This window comes from Punica granatum, chromosome 7 (assembly GCF_007655135.1).
Source record: "Punica granatum isolate Tunisia-2019 chromosome 7, ASM765513v2, whole genome shotgun sequence".
Classification (NCBI taxonomy): Eukaryota; Viridiplantae; Streptophyta; class Magnoliopsida; order Myrtales; family Lythraceae; genus Punica; species Punica granatum.
The window spans coordinates 21,495,677-21,512,596 of NC_045133.1; the positions used below are offsets into that span (position 1 = coordinate 21,495,677).

General features: G+C 35.7%; 1 protein-coding gene across 1 annotated transcript; it reads right to left on the minus strand.

The window, feature by feature from the left end:
• Window positions 1–6,706: 6,706 nt before the first annotated feature.
• Window positions 6,707–9,937, minus strand: LOC116213904 (mitogen-activated protein kinase homolog NTF3). The gene is made up of 3 exons (XM_031549041.1): window positions 9,544–9,937; window positions 8,495–8,921; window positions 6,707–7,755 (listed from the first exon to the last, which is right to left on the minus strand). The coding sequence occupies exons 2-3, from the start codon at window positions 8,915–8,917 to the stop codon at window positions 7,060–7,062; spliced, it is 1,119 nt and encodes a 372-aa protein (XP_031404901.1). The 5' UTR covers window positions 8,918–8,921; window positions 9,544–9,937; the 3' UTR covers window positions 6,707–7,059.
• Between the last annotated feature and the right edge of the window lie 6,983 nt (window positions 9,938–16,920).

The window sequence follows — 16,920 nt, forward strand, 5'->3', positions numbered from 1 at the left end:
CACAATAGATAGAATTTTTGGAAAGCGTAAAGATCCAGCTGCTGAGCAAGACGACCACTGATTTTGCAAAATATCAGAAAATTAATTTCGGAAGAAATTGAAAAAAAAAAGAAGAAGAAGACAGAAGATCTTAACCACTGACTGCAAAATCAGAAGTTCCAACCTCGCTTTCACCGCCCAGTACCAGAATTCACCGTACCAATCTTTGTCTGACGAGTAGCACCTGGGGACAGAAGTCACAAAACATTGCCCGAGGAATCTCTGCCTCTGGACTGACCCCATCTAATTATTTTTTAATTTGTCCACTAATCTCGAGATTAACAAATAATATTTTTTTAGCAAATTTGTAATTTTCTTCTCCCCAAAATAACAACTTGCTTGAAGATTGAAAAGGTACTTTAAAAACATTTATTCCTGCATGACCGAAGTCCAATATAAATAGGATTCTTGATCATGTAAATTTATCATTTTTTTTTGTTATATGAAGTTCATAAATTTTGTACAATAAAATATAAATTTTAATAATTAATAAAGGAGCATAAATAGTCACACTTATGGCGAACCTGAAATCTCTTAATTATTAGGCTTTCAGTGAGTAAGATCAAGCTCTCCGGCTTCAAACCATTATTGTGGCCCATGCCAACTTATTCTTATGGTTAACTCATAAAAAAAACATTCATCGGGTCTATTCCACTAATCTTTTCATAACTCTGTCAAAGAAGTCTCAGACTTAAACCTAATCTCTTCAATCCACATACAGACCATATCTTTGTTACTGATTAGACTCGATATCTCGTTGAAATGCCTAGAGAAGAATCATAGAGGGTGTAGCTGAGCTAACTTGAGCAATCCACATAGATGCCCAACAATTGATTTCCATTGTTTGGCTTTGCCTTTAAATAAGCATATTATACTCTATATAGGCCTAAAGTTTCCTATTGAGATAAAAAGCATGAAATTCTGTTTTTTAGCCATATTACCATTTGGCATCTATGAACCCTATCCCTATTCTATATCCATGAATGGAAAGGAAAGACATAGAGAGCCCCCAATGACGCGAAAGCTAACTATTGGGAAACTTCAGGCACAAAATTCCCATAGGGAGATCTCTTATCCTCAAGATATATGCCTAACTTAATCGAGCTAGAAAATCTGATATTACTGAATGAGGGTGCATGGATTGAAGATTTTTAGTGTACTTTGCTGGTCGATCAATAATAATATGACTCTTTGAGAGTGACGCAAATCGATTCCATCTTAATTATTACAGCATCAAGACTTCAGGTACATAGAAGATTTTAGCACAAACATGCGATTCAGGCACTTTATATTGGCACGTCCTAATTAATATTGAGACAAGTGTGAACCGAGGGTCCATTCAAATACTAAACTTGTAAATTCCTTTTTGTTTTTTGGCTAAGAAATCGGAATTAAGAGTTCCCATTGGGAGATCTCTTATCCTCGAGATATATGCCTAACTTAATTGAGCAAGAAAATCCGATATTACCGAATAAGGGTGCATGGATTGAAGATTTTTAGTTTACCCTGCTTGTCGATCAATAATAATATGAACCCTTTGAGAGTGATGCAGATTCGATTCCATCTTAATTATTACAGCATCAAGACTTCAGGGACATAGAAGATTTTAGCACAAACATGCGATCAGGCACTTTATACTGGTAATGTCCTAATTGATATTGAGACAAGTGCAAATCGAGGGTCCATTCAAGTACTAAGCTTGTAAATTCCTTTTTGTTTGTTGGCTAAGAAATTGGAAGTAAGAATAGGCCATTATTGGTATACGTCTGTGTCCTAAGTGTTTGATGAAAAATAATGTCAGCTAACCAAAAGGCAAAAAAATCAGAGAAGAGAAGGGAGAGGATGGCCAGATGTATACGTGGATAGAAGCAACACCATTGGAACTTGGGAGTAATGAATTCAAATGAAATCCTATGGGACAACATTTGTAAAGCAATTTTGGAAGTTGTAACTCCAAATTTAATGTAATTACTTAGTGAAAGTTTTATGTTGCAACTAAACCAAGTTTGTTCAGGTGATTCGACATCTCTTTCTCCTAAGTAAAATCTCTTATTCGATTTTTAGGAATGAAAAAAATTCACGATCGGGAGGATTTCACCTTTTAGTGGATCGATTCGACTCGAACCTAGGATCTAGTGAATTTTTGTAAATCAGGTGGTTAAAATCTAAAAAACACAATTTTTTTTTATGACTAGAGTATTCGAGTTTCGCCCAACTATTTTCACAATTTACTGAACACCCTGTAAACTCACGAGACAAGTTAGTTCGGCCACAAGTCGTGTATGTGCCTCAATAAGGAGTATTCTCCTGTATGGTTTCCGAAGTGATTTGAATTTAAAACTTCTCCAAAGAAGTCACACCCAAGCTTTATCCACTAGGCTAACGCTAAAAAAAACAATTTACTTGTACTGATGATATTATTGCCTAGTAAATCAGTTATGGTGATATTAAACTTGAGTTATTGCTATATATATATATATATATATATATATATATATATATGTATATAGAGTATCGCCATTTTATGAGTTGAAACCATTCCAAATCATGATATTAGGGATAGTTCCGGTTCTCTTGTCTCCTCATTTATTTGCCGAGAAAGAAGTGTGAAAGCTAACGTCCATCTCTATCTATCAAAAGAAAGGAAAAAAGAAGAGGGACATGAAAGATGGGTATGACTTGCGAGATCTCATCGGATATTACCTTGGCCCCCCTTATTTTTGATGCTCGTAATGATACTTTTCCACGAATCACTTTTATCAGAAATGATCAAGAGCCGGAGATCTGAGAGACAGAGGATAAGGGAACAGTTACGGAAAGCTCGAGCGCTAGTCACTAATCCCTCCAAATGTGGTGGATAACTAATATGAGTTAACTCCAGAGAGTAAGAATAACAGGATCGAGACATAGCATGAAGTAGGGGATTCAGGGTCTTATATCTCATTTAAGTCGGTACGAAGCTTCCCTATTAAAGTTCACAACCGCCGGGAGGTGACTTCTGATTCCAATATAGGGATCATATGGTATATTAATGACTTTGTTCATCCAAAACTGGACCCGACTGAATGACCTTATAGATGCTTCATTGTATATCTAGTGTACGTAGGTATACTTGTAGATGACATCATGTCTGCCAAATTAAAATGGGCAGCCAAAAAAAAAGTATAACGTGGAATACTCTAGCTGTCTTGAGCAAGGAAATCAGCTCTTGCATAAAATTAAAACATTAATTAATTAAAGAGATTCTTTTCTTTTTTCTTTTTTTTTTTGCTTGAAAATTAAAGAGATTCCTGTTGTACAATAGAGTATAGTATAGACACACAATGCATCAAAAGTCGTGCCAACGAAAACTGTTTCTCTTTTTCTTTTCTTCTCCTTCTCCTTCTTCTTCTTCTTCCCTTTTTTTTTTGGGTAATAGCTCAAATAACCGTTCTTAATCAGAAAAAGTTCATAGATTTGACAGAACATCTAAGATTTTTTTTAAAAAAAGAAAATCTAAGTCAAGTCACCTAGAAACAAGGAGGTTCTTAGAAGTAAGTTCCTTAAAAATTATATAGCAATTAATCACAATGATTCAAATAGCGAAATCACAGTTCAAATATATATCTTTTTGAAAGTCCGGTGTGGTCGATCGGTTATCACATGAAAGTGCAACATCGCCATTAACAATACATGGAGAATCGATTGTTGAAGATCTCGCTCGAAAGATTACCGACGAAGGGAGAAAACAGAAAAGAAAGGATGAAGAACTAGGATACGGGGGAAAAAAAATCCCATAGGCGGACAAGTTGGAGGGAAAAAGCTGATTTGACTGCATATAGGAGACGATGGAGACCCAACACAAGATAACAAACATATATTAACATGTACGTATTGAGGAGGGCCCCATGTAGCTAAAGACTTACATTTATGTAACATTGATGATTTCACTTTTATTGTAACTTGGGAGTGATGTATCAGTATAGGGAGAGGCAACTACTTTTCGAAAGTAAATTTAGCATCAAAGCTCGATTCACATGTCATCCACATGGCAAGTTGCCTGGCTAGCTACCTATGCCCACGATACCATTCCTGACCCAATAGATATAGTATAATAGTACATAGTGTTCCCAATTGCAAACTGCGAGTCCATGCGGATGGACCAGCTAGCATAAACATCGCCATAATTAACGGTGGGGAGATCATCTGGCGAAATTATATTCATGTCTGATGAGGACAACTGATGAATGACTGCATATCTTTGACGATTATATGTACGTTTAATTATCGATTTTGGGTTGGAGAGATGAGCGATATATTTGATAGGTTAGTGGTGTTATCTTAGAAGCAAAGGAGCTGAAAAAGAGAAAGAAAGGAAAAGCAGTTAGCTTTAATATCGGGCTTTTAAGAAGATAAGTATATGTCGTGCGCGATATTGTTGGGGTCTTCGTTCTCTTCCCGAGAGTTCGGTCTCTTTTATACAGAGAAAAAAAAAAAGTGTATGTCGTACGTGCGATATGGACCCTGTCAGCAGTACAGCCCACATGCATGATAGGGGGGAGTGACACTTCCAATGACTGAGAGAGGAGAGAGCTTGTGAATCTTCTGTGGTGAGAAAGATATATATGCCCTACATATGGAAGATTCTTGCTAGTCTTAATACACAAAAAGAATCTAATGTTAACCATTCAAAGGACAGTTAAATTAGTTACTAATACTAGTCACAAAATCGTGAACATCATCATGTTCTTAGGGGTAAAAAAACACGGTTCTGTCCATTTGGTTTGGTTCGTTTTCCTGATATTGGACACATAGATATAGCATAGCCAAATTTTCACAGTTGATTACAGTTTATGGAAGATTTGGTTTTGGTTTGAGTACAATTATGTGATGTTGTCACCAGAATAATGCACATGAATATGTTCAAAGTTCGGATTTTTGATACGAAATCGAACTGGAACAGATGTCTGAATCGTGTCAGTTCTGTTTTATGATTGTTTTGTACGATGCTATAGCAAATCGTCGTCATTGTTCATGCATCCAATGGGACCTTGCTTCTATTTTACGGTTCAAAATGCACAATATGTACTGTTAATGGAATGCTTTCGCCAAATGGGGCTCTGCAAATTAAACTCCTCATTAAATAAATAAGTCTAGTGGATTTTTGCAAGAGATCCTCGGTATGGAAGTTAAATGTTAAAACCTCTGTTCGATTGAAGAACCGAAGCTTTGCGTAAATTATGCGAGCTCGATAACTCCCGACTGGGGCAATTCAGTGCTTGAATTTGCTCAAACTTTCCGACTCAATGTTGATCGAATTAACTTCAAACGTGTTCTCTGCTTCTATATATTTTTCTTCCTCTCAACCTTTATTTTCTCTTCCGCCCACTTTTCTCACCAAAAGCCGATTGGCCCTTTTCAGAGCTAAAGAAATTTGCTCCTAACTTCAAATGAATATATATATATATATATATATATATATACACACACACATTTACATATATACAAACATACCTACGCACACATATACACATATGCAGCATCAAATTTTTAAGTGCAGTGGCGTACAAGTAATTGTCCGAAACCATAAGGTCACGAGTTTGATCCTCATCAATAGAACTTGTGTCCCTCTATTTAGATTTGTTGTTTCTATTATTATACTAGGCATAGGCCTCCCTAACAATCGAAAGGGGAAAAAAAAATTACAAACTTCAATCCTCTCCTATAATTGTACCATGGAGCTAAAACTATATAAACTTCATTTATTCTCTCTATTTAATTATCAATATATCTATCTTTTTCATTAACCAGTACGCCCCAGCCCCATGTGCCAGCTGCTGCATTAAAGCCGACAGCTACAAACAAGAAGCTGAAAAAAAAAAACATAAAAAGCAAAAATATTTGACAGCCATTCCAACTGTTTTTTCCTTTTTTAAAATATTTAAAATATTATAAATTCGATGGTTAGTGTCTCAACTCTCAACTTTGTGTTCCTCTCTTTATGGGCCTCCCAAAGTACCAACCGAAACCCACATCTCTTTAATTAAAGGAAGAGGCCTTGGCAGGAGGAACCTTGCATCAGAAGAACCATACAGTACCTTCGAGTTGCCTAGCATGATACTTTGGTCGGTTTTTCGATCCTCGAGATATTTATCGTTGTCACCGATGCTGTCTTTTCAGCCACGAACGTTGGTTTTATCGTGCTAGATTATTGGGTTCTCTTGCCAGATATCGGTTTTATATTATTCGATGTCTCTAGAAAGACAAGATTTCGAGACTAGCAGATATGCTCAAACAGAGTAATGAGGTTATGGCTTTTCCATGCAGAAAATGCAAAATACAAGTATATATGTGAATAGAATATACGTTACTTGGCATTTCAAATATCGACCCAAAAGCATCCAATTCCCAATTCCAGTCATCCAAGAAATAAACAAATAAATAATTAAAGTTAATGTTCAGACTTAATGTACATTGGAATTAGATGCTCCAATCAGGGGAAGGTATTAATACCATTAGTATAAAAATGAGAATCACGATCTGAGAATATATAGTTTTGCTTTCATATTGCAAGTCTACAAATATGTAAAAGGTATATATAATTCGTATATAGTTTTACTCATTCTATGATGCATGACGAGCTAAGGAAATATCATCATTCAACTTTAATGAGAAGATCAGAAGCATATCATAGAAACACAGCTGAGCTGATAATATTAATTAGCATCTTCAGCATACATTTAATAAGGTTACAACAAAAACGAGTTCTTTTTTTGTTTATTTTTTGTCTCTTCGAACAGCAGCAGCATCTATATACATAACCCTAGATAGGTCATCGACTAACTTACGAGCACAAGCTCATGGCTTAAAACAGAACTTGCAACTCATGCTCTTTGTAATTTATAGCATAAGCACTCATATGCATGATTTTAGCATATAATTGACATTATTGTGATACCTCTAGAGAGAAATAGAAAACTGGCGCATAGACTACAGCGATTACCTACAGCACCTTCTCAGCAGAGAAGTCGATAAACGTTATCAAGAGTACACTGGCATGGGGCCTGCGACGACCTCAGGATGGTAATGGAGCATTTCCATCCACATCATCTCCCTTATCATGTCTTCCCCCAAGTCTTCGTCAATGTCCAGATCAATTGGGACCTGAGCAGGAGGGTTGTTGGCCGGGTCATATAGTGGGGCCATGTATGGGTGCTGAAGGGCCTCGGTCACACCAATCCTCTTTGTCGGGTCGAAAATGAGCATCTTCTGGAGCAAGTCAATTGCTAGAGGATGGGCATTGGGGTAGAGCCGGGAGAAGGGGGTCCCAGGGGAGTAAGGCAGGGACTTGATGTACTTCCTTGCCTTCGGGTTATCAATAAATTCAATGTCCTCTTCCCTCTGGCTTCCTAGGACGTTGATGATGAGCTTTAGTTGGTTTAGGCATTCTGTGCCTGGGAAAAGGGGCTTTCGTCCGAGGAGCTCGGCGAAGATGCAGCCCACAGACCAGACATCAATTGAGGTTCCATAGTTGTCGCAGCAGAGGAGAAGCTCTGGTGCCCGGTACCAGCGGGTCACAACATACTCTGTCATGAACTGCCCCTTACCATTGCTTGTACGTGCCAGCCCAAAATCGCATATCTTTAGATCGCAATTTGCATTGATGAGAAGGTTCCCAGGCTTCAGGTCACGGTGGAGAATATTCGCTGAGTGCAGGTACTTCAGGCCTCGAAGCAACTACATTTTTGAAGTAAAATAGTAATTAAAGACTTCAGAATATACTGCCCGAATTGTTGTAGTCAAACCATCAAATTAAGAATTGGGTTATTCCCCCCAATCATGGAGCTACAGCTGATGAATTAGATTAAACATATCAAAGGAGAAATTCTGCCCTTGATATGACATCACAGTTAAAGATTACTGAAAGTCGACTGGGAAAAAAATCCTAGGAGGCCATAGTTATGCTGCAGCAGAAAGCCTTTTCAATATGTATAAAATGGCAAGGTGCAATCATATGTATAAAATGACAAGGCGCAATCATCAGCAATCAGTCCATCCTTTAAATGGCTTATAAATGATAAGAATGCCATCTATCATGATACAAATATTTAAGCTGGAAAAAGAGGACAAATGTGTAAAGAAGGCTTTCTGCTCTATCATGTTATCCATGATGATGCGCATCCAACTTTTTCATATCTAAAACAACATAGACACAGAATTGAAGATCTTTCAGCAAACAGTATTTGGTTGTCATGCAATGCGAAAGCAATAAAACACTCGAAACCGACTAAGCCAACAAACTCAGCTCCCAATTAATTGAGAACTCTCAAATGCAGCCTCTATGATGAAACTAGTAATATATGAAATTCCTGCATATATGACTCTGTTGCAGCAGTGCAGAAACTATGTAGGGAGTAAAGGCTCAATATTATCACATGAACTAGTTTCTTGCAATGTGCATGGCATGTTTAAGTACCTGGAAGAGGAAATATTGGCAATGGTCATTAGTAAGTGCTTGAGATGACTTGATGATCTGATGAAGATCGGTGTCCATGAGCTCGTACACAAGATACACATCTTTGAAACTCTTCTTGTGGATAGGCATCATGACATCTTTCAAAGAAATCACATTTTCATGTCGGAGATGCCTTAGGAGCTTTATCTCACGCAAGGTTCTCAACGCGTCAACACGATTCTCAAACGCATTATGTATCTTCTTAATCGCAACTTTCTCATTGGTCTCCCTGTTGATGGACGAACAGACAATGCCGTAAGCCCCTCGGCCAATGGGCTTGATGGGCACGTACTTGGTATCGATCTCGAACAAGGTCTGCCACATGGAGAAGTAGTGCTTTCCTCTGATATGGATTCCATTTGGAGGCTCAACCGGTGTTGCCATTTGCCTGCAATATATCATCAACCCATCGTTGAAACTCAGGCACAGAAAAATTCTCAAACCCCTCATGAAAAATATGGTTCCAAAGAAAATCTTGTCATTTTAATAGTCGTATTTGAGCATACCACAGCAAGTACTACGTCAGAACGGCCTAAAAGAACTGCATAGCATCAGCACCATTCTTAATCATATTGTTTCAATAACTATAAACGATACTTTAATTGTAGCAATAATGTATTAACGTAACATGTAACAGGAAAAATAAAATAATGTCCTTAAGTCATTGACAAAAGATAAAACATGCTAGCAGGAACTCAATCATTAAGTTGAACATACGACCAAATTTAGGAATAGTGAAGATTTGGCATGAAATAAGTAGCACAATCAAATCCTTTAAACTTCTCGAAATATTGAAATTAATTCTGTCATAGATATGAGATCAATGTACAAACTAATCTTCTACAGATTCTAAGGTATCGTATCTCCGACAAGGACCAAAGTTTCCATTTTTAAGAAAGGAAACCCTGCGAAATCTCAGAAATTCACGAAATTTCCCCCCAAAAAAGAACCAAAAAGCAATCACTCAATTCGAGCTCAGAACCCAAAAACGATCGCCTGCAAAGTTAAACCTTTTCCGGTGATCTTCTACAGGCGCTCTGTTCTATTCAAGCAGCGTCAAATTGGCAAGCAATTCAAGCTTCCTGCGCCCCCAATTTCACTCCCCGAGTGGAATTGGAGCTGAAAGATGGCATTTCGGTCGGAATTCTCGAGAAGCGGAAGAAGCTGCTCAGCCTCCAACAACTCGTTGATCGAATTTGCGCCAGAACAGGGCCGGAACCATGCGGCGTCGGGATCTGATTGGAGCTTAGCTCAACTGAAATTCGTCGAGCGAGGAGATCAATGGGAGTGATGATAACTGTACGGATCTGAAGAAGAAGGAGAAGCAGGAAGAAGACCGGATCGGGGAGAGGAAAGATTCGTTATCTCGTCGCGATCAGATCAGCAACGGAGTCAGTGAAGAAAAACATATATCGCTCTTATTTTAATCATTAAATTAAATTAAAAGAAAATCCAAAAAGGATAAAATGATATTTATTAAAAATATCTTCCTTTCTTGTGGATCTTTTTTGAGCTTTTTCCCTTTTTCTTGGGTTCATCATTTTTGAGGACCTCAATGAAATTTTTAAAAACAAAAATGTATTTTTTCATGAATTCATGATTATACAAAAAAAAGTGAAAATAAACGTGTTTTTCCTCTAGGATTGAAAATTGGCTTATGTAATAGTAGGGGTCGTTTGCTCATCTATCTGTAAGTCGGCTGTTAATACAGTTCAATTTTGACATATACCCTTTTCGTGAATCATCAATATCATTAGTAATTTTTTAGCTCTAGATTTAATTCGATCAATTTTCTTAGTTTTTCACATTGTAGGTGCAATACTCTACATTGCATGTACTATTTTGATAAATAACATTTTGGTTTTTAAAACACTCCTATGAATATCATTTTTTATTTTTATTTTTACAAGTTGTTATTGATAGTTTAACTTATTGTTTCTACAAACATGAGGTTTTGTTTTAATCGAGTTAAATGCAATCTTATGTGAGTACTTATGTACCTAAAATTCTAGATATAGCATGGGACCGCTCTCGTGTCTTATTATAGAAATTCCCTTTAATTATTCCTATCATGTAATATAGTCTTTGTAATTGGATATATGATTTTTTTTCTAATAGCATGACAAAGATATATAAAGGGTTCTACTAGACTTGACAATACCCTAATAAATATGGGTAAAATAGTAAAATCCTTATAGAAATTATAGAAATTAAATGATAATCACTAATATTATAATGAATAACAATATATGAATATAGAGAAAATATTCAAAGAAATATGAGAGAATATTTCAATCACTTATATTGTCATATCATTAGTAAATAAATATATTCATTGTTTTTTAAAAAAATAATCATCAATATAAACTTAAAATTAATTTAATAAATTTTAAAAAATATAGCTAAACTTATAAAAACTTAAGTACATTCTCATCCAAGTGATAGGGACATTTTATCTAAAAGTGTTCAAATTTATAAAACTTAATATATGGAATCTTAGTTATAATAAAGCACAAGCAAATAATGAAGATTAAAAATTTTAATGAGTAGACTACCATTATCACCATCCACTTATGCCATTACCACCGTTTTTACCAATGACATATTTTTGTCACCAGTTAGCCCCAAACGTTGGCATTCCATCTAACATTTATACTATTTCGTTAACATCCGTGACGGAAAATTTATGGACGGCATTATATGCCACGTCACTTTTCAGTCACGGAAGGTATAAATGTTAGACAGAATGCCAACGTTTGAGGCTAACTGATGGCAAAAATATGTCATTGACAAAAATGGTGGCTATGGCATAATCGGAGGGCGACATTAGTAGTCTACTCAAATTTTAATAGGCTATAATAATATTTTTGTATATATATATATATAATATAAACTTGACAATACCCTAATAAATGAGGGTAAAATAGTAAAATTCTACTAGTTCCAATGTTAATATACCATATAGAAATTAAATGATAACAATTAATATTATAACTAATAATAATATATGAATATAGAGAAAATATTCAAAGAAATATAGAAGAATATTTCAATCACTTATTCTCATATCATTAATAAATAAATATATATTATCTTATGAAAATAAATAATCATCAATACATACTTAAAATTAATTTAATAAATTTTAAAAATTATTGCTAATCTTATAAAAACTTAATTAAGTACATCTCTCATCCAAGTGATTTGGTCATTCTATCTAATTAATATATGGAATATCAGTTATAATAAAGCACAAGTAAATAATAAAGATTAAAATTTTTATAAGCGCGAAGAGTATTATTCTTCTATAAATTAAAACTAACAATTTTATCTAAAAGTATTCAAATTATGAATTAATTTTCTTAGAAATTAAATTCATAATTGCAGTAATATATATACTACATGAATTCCTTCCTTAAGAATTATATATATTTAATATATATATATATATATATATATTCTTCTATTATAAGTTTGAATTTACTACATTAAAGTTTATACAATAAAAATAAATTTTTTACATGTTAATATGAACTAGAAATTAAAGTAATCAAATATTGAAGTAATTTTCTTATAAATAAAATTGATAATTGCAATGATATATATATACATTACATGAATTGCTTAGTTAAGAAATTTTGATATATATTCTTCTATTACAAGTTTAAATATATGGAATTAATACTTATACAATTAATAAAATAAATTTTTAGATGTTAATATAAACTATAATTAAAATATTGAAATTTTGAACTAATTTTATTGGCAATTAAATTTATAATTACAATGATGTATATATTACATGAATTCCTTATTTGAGAACTTTGACATATCTTTAATATATATTCTCCTATTACAAGTCAGAATTTACCGTATTTAAGTTTATACAATATAAAATTAAACTTATTACAAGTTAATATAAATTATAAATTCATACCAGTTATTGTGTCATATTTAAACTTTTATAATAAAATTTTCTTATAAAATCCGTGCGGTACACGTTTCAGAAAAACTATTATATATATATATATATATGCAGTATCTTCATTGTTTGTTTTTTTTATGATGATCTTCATTGTTCGTTGTTTGCTATTGCTTGTAAGTGTAATTTTAATTAAATGCACTAAAGAAGTTACCCTCATAGAAACTATGAAAAATCGCAACTCTTTTTTTTTTTTTTTGCGTATATATATGGATTTCTGATCATGTTTAATACATGATTTTGTTTGCTATTTCCCATTTAAGTTCATTAAAACTCCGAAAACTGCATAATATAATCTAAAAGCTATTGCTTAGATTTGTATACTTGTGTGGTTTAGATAAATACATACATAATTTAAGTGACGTGTATGTTATGTATTAAAAAGCCCGTCTATTTCGTTTATAATAAGTTATATTTAATGCATGGACATTATAATTATAATATATATATCTAACTCAAAGCCGCCCCCTTCAAATTGAGTGAGGAAATCAAATTAAATGGTCGGTGGAGGGTGCCACTGTGAAAGGGGACGGGAGCAGACGGTTTGTTAGGCAAATTTGACTAATTAGATGCAATATGCTTGCTATGTCCGTCGGTTTTTGATGTGCTAGAGATGTGAAGCTTTTCATAAAATTTTGATGCTCCATGTCCAAAAACCATTCATGTTTAGTTAGGTCTACCCCACATTGACGTGGTACGGAAAAATCAATAAAAAAATTTTGATGACGAATAATTATGGCAATTATCCTAGTGATTAACACAAATTCTCATGTTCCATGCAATTTAATCGGCATTTTCTCACGTCACATGACGTGGTAAAATCACCAAAAAATTTCTCTATAAATCCTACTAGTGAGATCAAATACTGAACAGCATAGGGCAAAATTTTAAATAATCTAATCTCAATACATGATATGAAAATGATATGAAGATTTAACGGTGATCAACTCAATAAGCACAAGAGCAGTGGCAACCGCCATATTTGAAAAAGCAAAAATCATTATTATGATTAAACTAACGTATTTTTTGATGAATTTTCAAACTAACGTTTTGATTGATGATTCATTGGCCAAAACAAATTAAGTTGGACTATTGAAATTTTCCTTTTCGTTTTTTTTTGGGCTAAAAAAGAAGCGAAAAAGAAAATGTTGATGTTTTTCTTTCCTTTAGGGAAAAGGAAAAAAAGAAGAAGAAGAAGAATTGCTGATGTTGGGATTGATTGATGATTCATTCCCCAAGGGCGGCAGGTCTGGCCATCTAGGGAGGGTTGCTTCCTGACCCAAACAAAGGATATTGCTTATTTCAACTTGGGGTTGGAGTGGGCCCCGGGATACGTGGCAGGTTTCTGTTGGACAGGACGCCAGGGTAGGGGAGGTGGGGCCCCCAACGTGCCGTCGACGCCGCGTCGTTTCTTGCGGGAGAGGGTTGCGGCCGGAGATTTGTGGATAAACAAGAGCATCTTCTTCGGTGATTCCGTTGGCTTAGGGGCGTCCTTCGGCAATGCTCAGGTGCTGGTGGGAACCAGCCGTCTTTCGTTGCACCGCGTCGATTGATATAAGTATCGAGAATGGTTCATAAAGTATTACAACTCGCGGCGTGATATGCAGTTAAGACTAAGAGGCCACGTTATCAATAAATGTGACGGTGGAGTGAACCGCTCCGCCGATCTTTATTCACTGAGCTTTTAGCACAAGCAGTGAACGTTGCGGGGTCATATAGTTAGCAGTCGTGATCGATCGAGCTGCTGCTCAGCCTAAGGTATTGAACTACATATGAACCGAGCCTAAAGAGAAAAACGTTGGGCCTCCATCTGTAATCAAGCTGGCCCAGGCCTCCATCTTAAGACATTCCCAAACGTTTCTTCGACGGGAGAATTAGAATGAGACATTCCCTTTAGTTAATTCTTTTATGTATCATGCATGCATCTAATTTCGTTATAAGAGATGCGACGGGGCATAGGCCTGGCCGGTGAGAGGAGAAACACGACATGAAAAATGAAGAAACGTAAGAAGTCTCTGATATAAGAATCGAACTAAGAATCTCATATTCAGATCGTAAACTATTTGGTTACAGTAGATTTCCTTTTTCAAAACATGATTTTGTTTATCAAAGCTCGCCCTCTATTGCAGTGTCCATTTAAAGACCCCTTTAATTATCATTCTTATATATGATTGATATATATAGCTTCAGAGGCCAGTGCGGTGTCGCACTCTATCTCCATCTGTTTGTTTTTTGTTGTTTTTGTTTTTACTAAAAGGGTAATTCATCGCACTCTATCTCATTAATCGATAGCTTCATAATTATATTGATACTGGTCACTTGATATTAAACACAGATCATGTGGTTTGCAATTCTACTTATCAGTGTATACACGTACGTGATACCATCCCTCTCGCTGTTTACTATGCGGTTCGAGAAAAGATTCTCATCCGGACTTATTGTAAACCAAAAAAGTTCAATAACTTAACTCTCAATTAGGGCATAGATTGATGTCCAAAGATTTTGAGAGATTGAGATATGCTGCTGAAAAATTGCATGATTCCAACTTCCAAGTAGTTCTTTATGATAAAAAGATTATGAAAGGACCGAAAGCGGTAGGGATTTCCACTTTTTTTTTTTTCAAGATAATCATTAACTAAGTTTGCTGGCCCAAAAATCTTGACTAATTTGAGATAGGCAACAGCATAGGAATCAGATTTTTCCATTTTACTCAATTCTTTAATCTTCGGACTTTGTGAGATTAAGCATAAAGTTGGATCCTTTACATTTTACATGTCATCCATATATTCCATGCAGAGGAACTGGCAAAGTGTTCGGACATAGAACAAAAATGGCACATGAAACTGTCTAGTTAGCTAGCAGCCTGTGTAGTTCGTTCGCAAAAAAGGCCATATTAGAAAAATGTTATATGATTAAAAGTATGTTTCCGTATCTTTTGTTATCGAATCTTATATCCAGCTACGGTCAATTTTTTTCGACCGAATAACTTTCAACGCTTCAAAAGCTTCAAAAGAATTCAAGGAAAAGGCACAAGCCGTAAGATCGGACCATCTGCAGTTGGTACTACTGATCCAGTACAAAATTATCTTAGATTTGGTCGAACCTAATTAGCATTGACCTTGATGGACTGATGTCGACCCAACAACATGGAATCTTGATCATGGGATTTCCAATAAGTCATGTTACTGAGGGCAGGAGAGATCGACCATTCAACACTGGGTTTAGATCCAGTTTTAGCGGAAGTTCGCGGTGCTGTGCATCGTCGAAGTCGCAATAATCATCATCGTCATGCCCAAAGTTCATGGCGCGTGCATGGTGCGACCTTTATGCACTTTTTGGCATGTGTTGTGTTTCGTCCAAGAAAGAAAAGGCCCTTTCGAAAGTGCATTCCTGATGATGTTTAGACCAGAGGGAGGCAAGATTACTCCGTGCACCGGGTGCATGCACCCTCCGACAAGTCTCTCTTCTTTCGTACGAGGGGAGGCACATGGACCCGGACCAGGCAATCTTTTCCTCAGAGGGACTGAGGGAGATCAGACAATCTGCATATGGGCAGGCAAACCTCGGGCTCTCTCGTGGGTGGAATCTCATCGTACCCTTCGATATCTGACCGTATGATCTTGTAGGAACAAGATTGCTAACCAAGGATTCTTGGAGGTGTACTGATGAACTGACACGGTCCGTCGAAGGTTGATGTCCGGGACGGATACGATCAATAAAAACACGAAATCACGTGAAAATAAATTGTGTTAAGAATCTGTATACGGAGGTTATCAATCTAGGATTTCCGAGAAAAGTCATTTATGGCGCGGAAACCGATTAATGATATTCATTTATCGAAGCCCGGCAAGTTGATATCGACCCGCCAGGTTGTTGTTGAGGTTTACTTGCTCCAAATAGCTTTTGCTTTGCGAGGCGCAAAAGTCTACTTTCATAAAGTTCATGTCCCTAATTGTAGGAGACGACCTACTATTGGTAATCAATATGAAGTTCCACGTCAAATTTCTGCCAATGTATGGATTTTCACCAAGAATATACTCAAATAAGAGAGAAATAACCCGAGGATAGCTCGAAACAATCGCATGCGGGGATAAGAGGAGTCCATCGAAGGTACATATCATTTTGTGATAGACACCCGTCTCAATATTTGCTTATTGGCCGTTGTTTGTATGGAGCCCAACCGACTCTATATTCAACCCCTCAATATATCCCGAACACTTGAGTAAGCTCTATTGGCTTCTAAGAAGTGAGTATAGCGCGGTGACATAAGCTCTTATTTATTGATCTAAATATCACAGATTTAATACATAGTAGGACTACTCATATCCCTTTATTGGTTATTTAGAATTTTTTTTTCATTATTTTAGGTTTCGGACCTCCTTTGTAAAAAAAAAAAAAAAAAAAA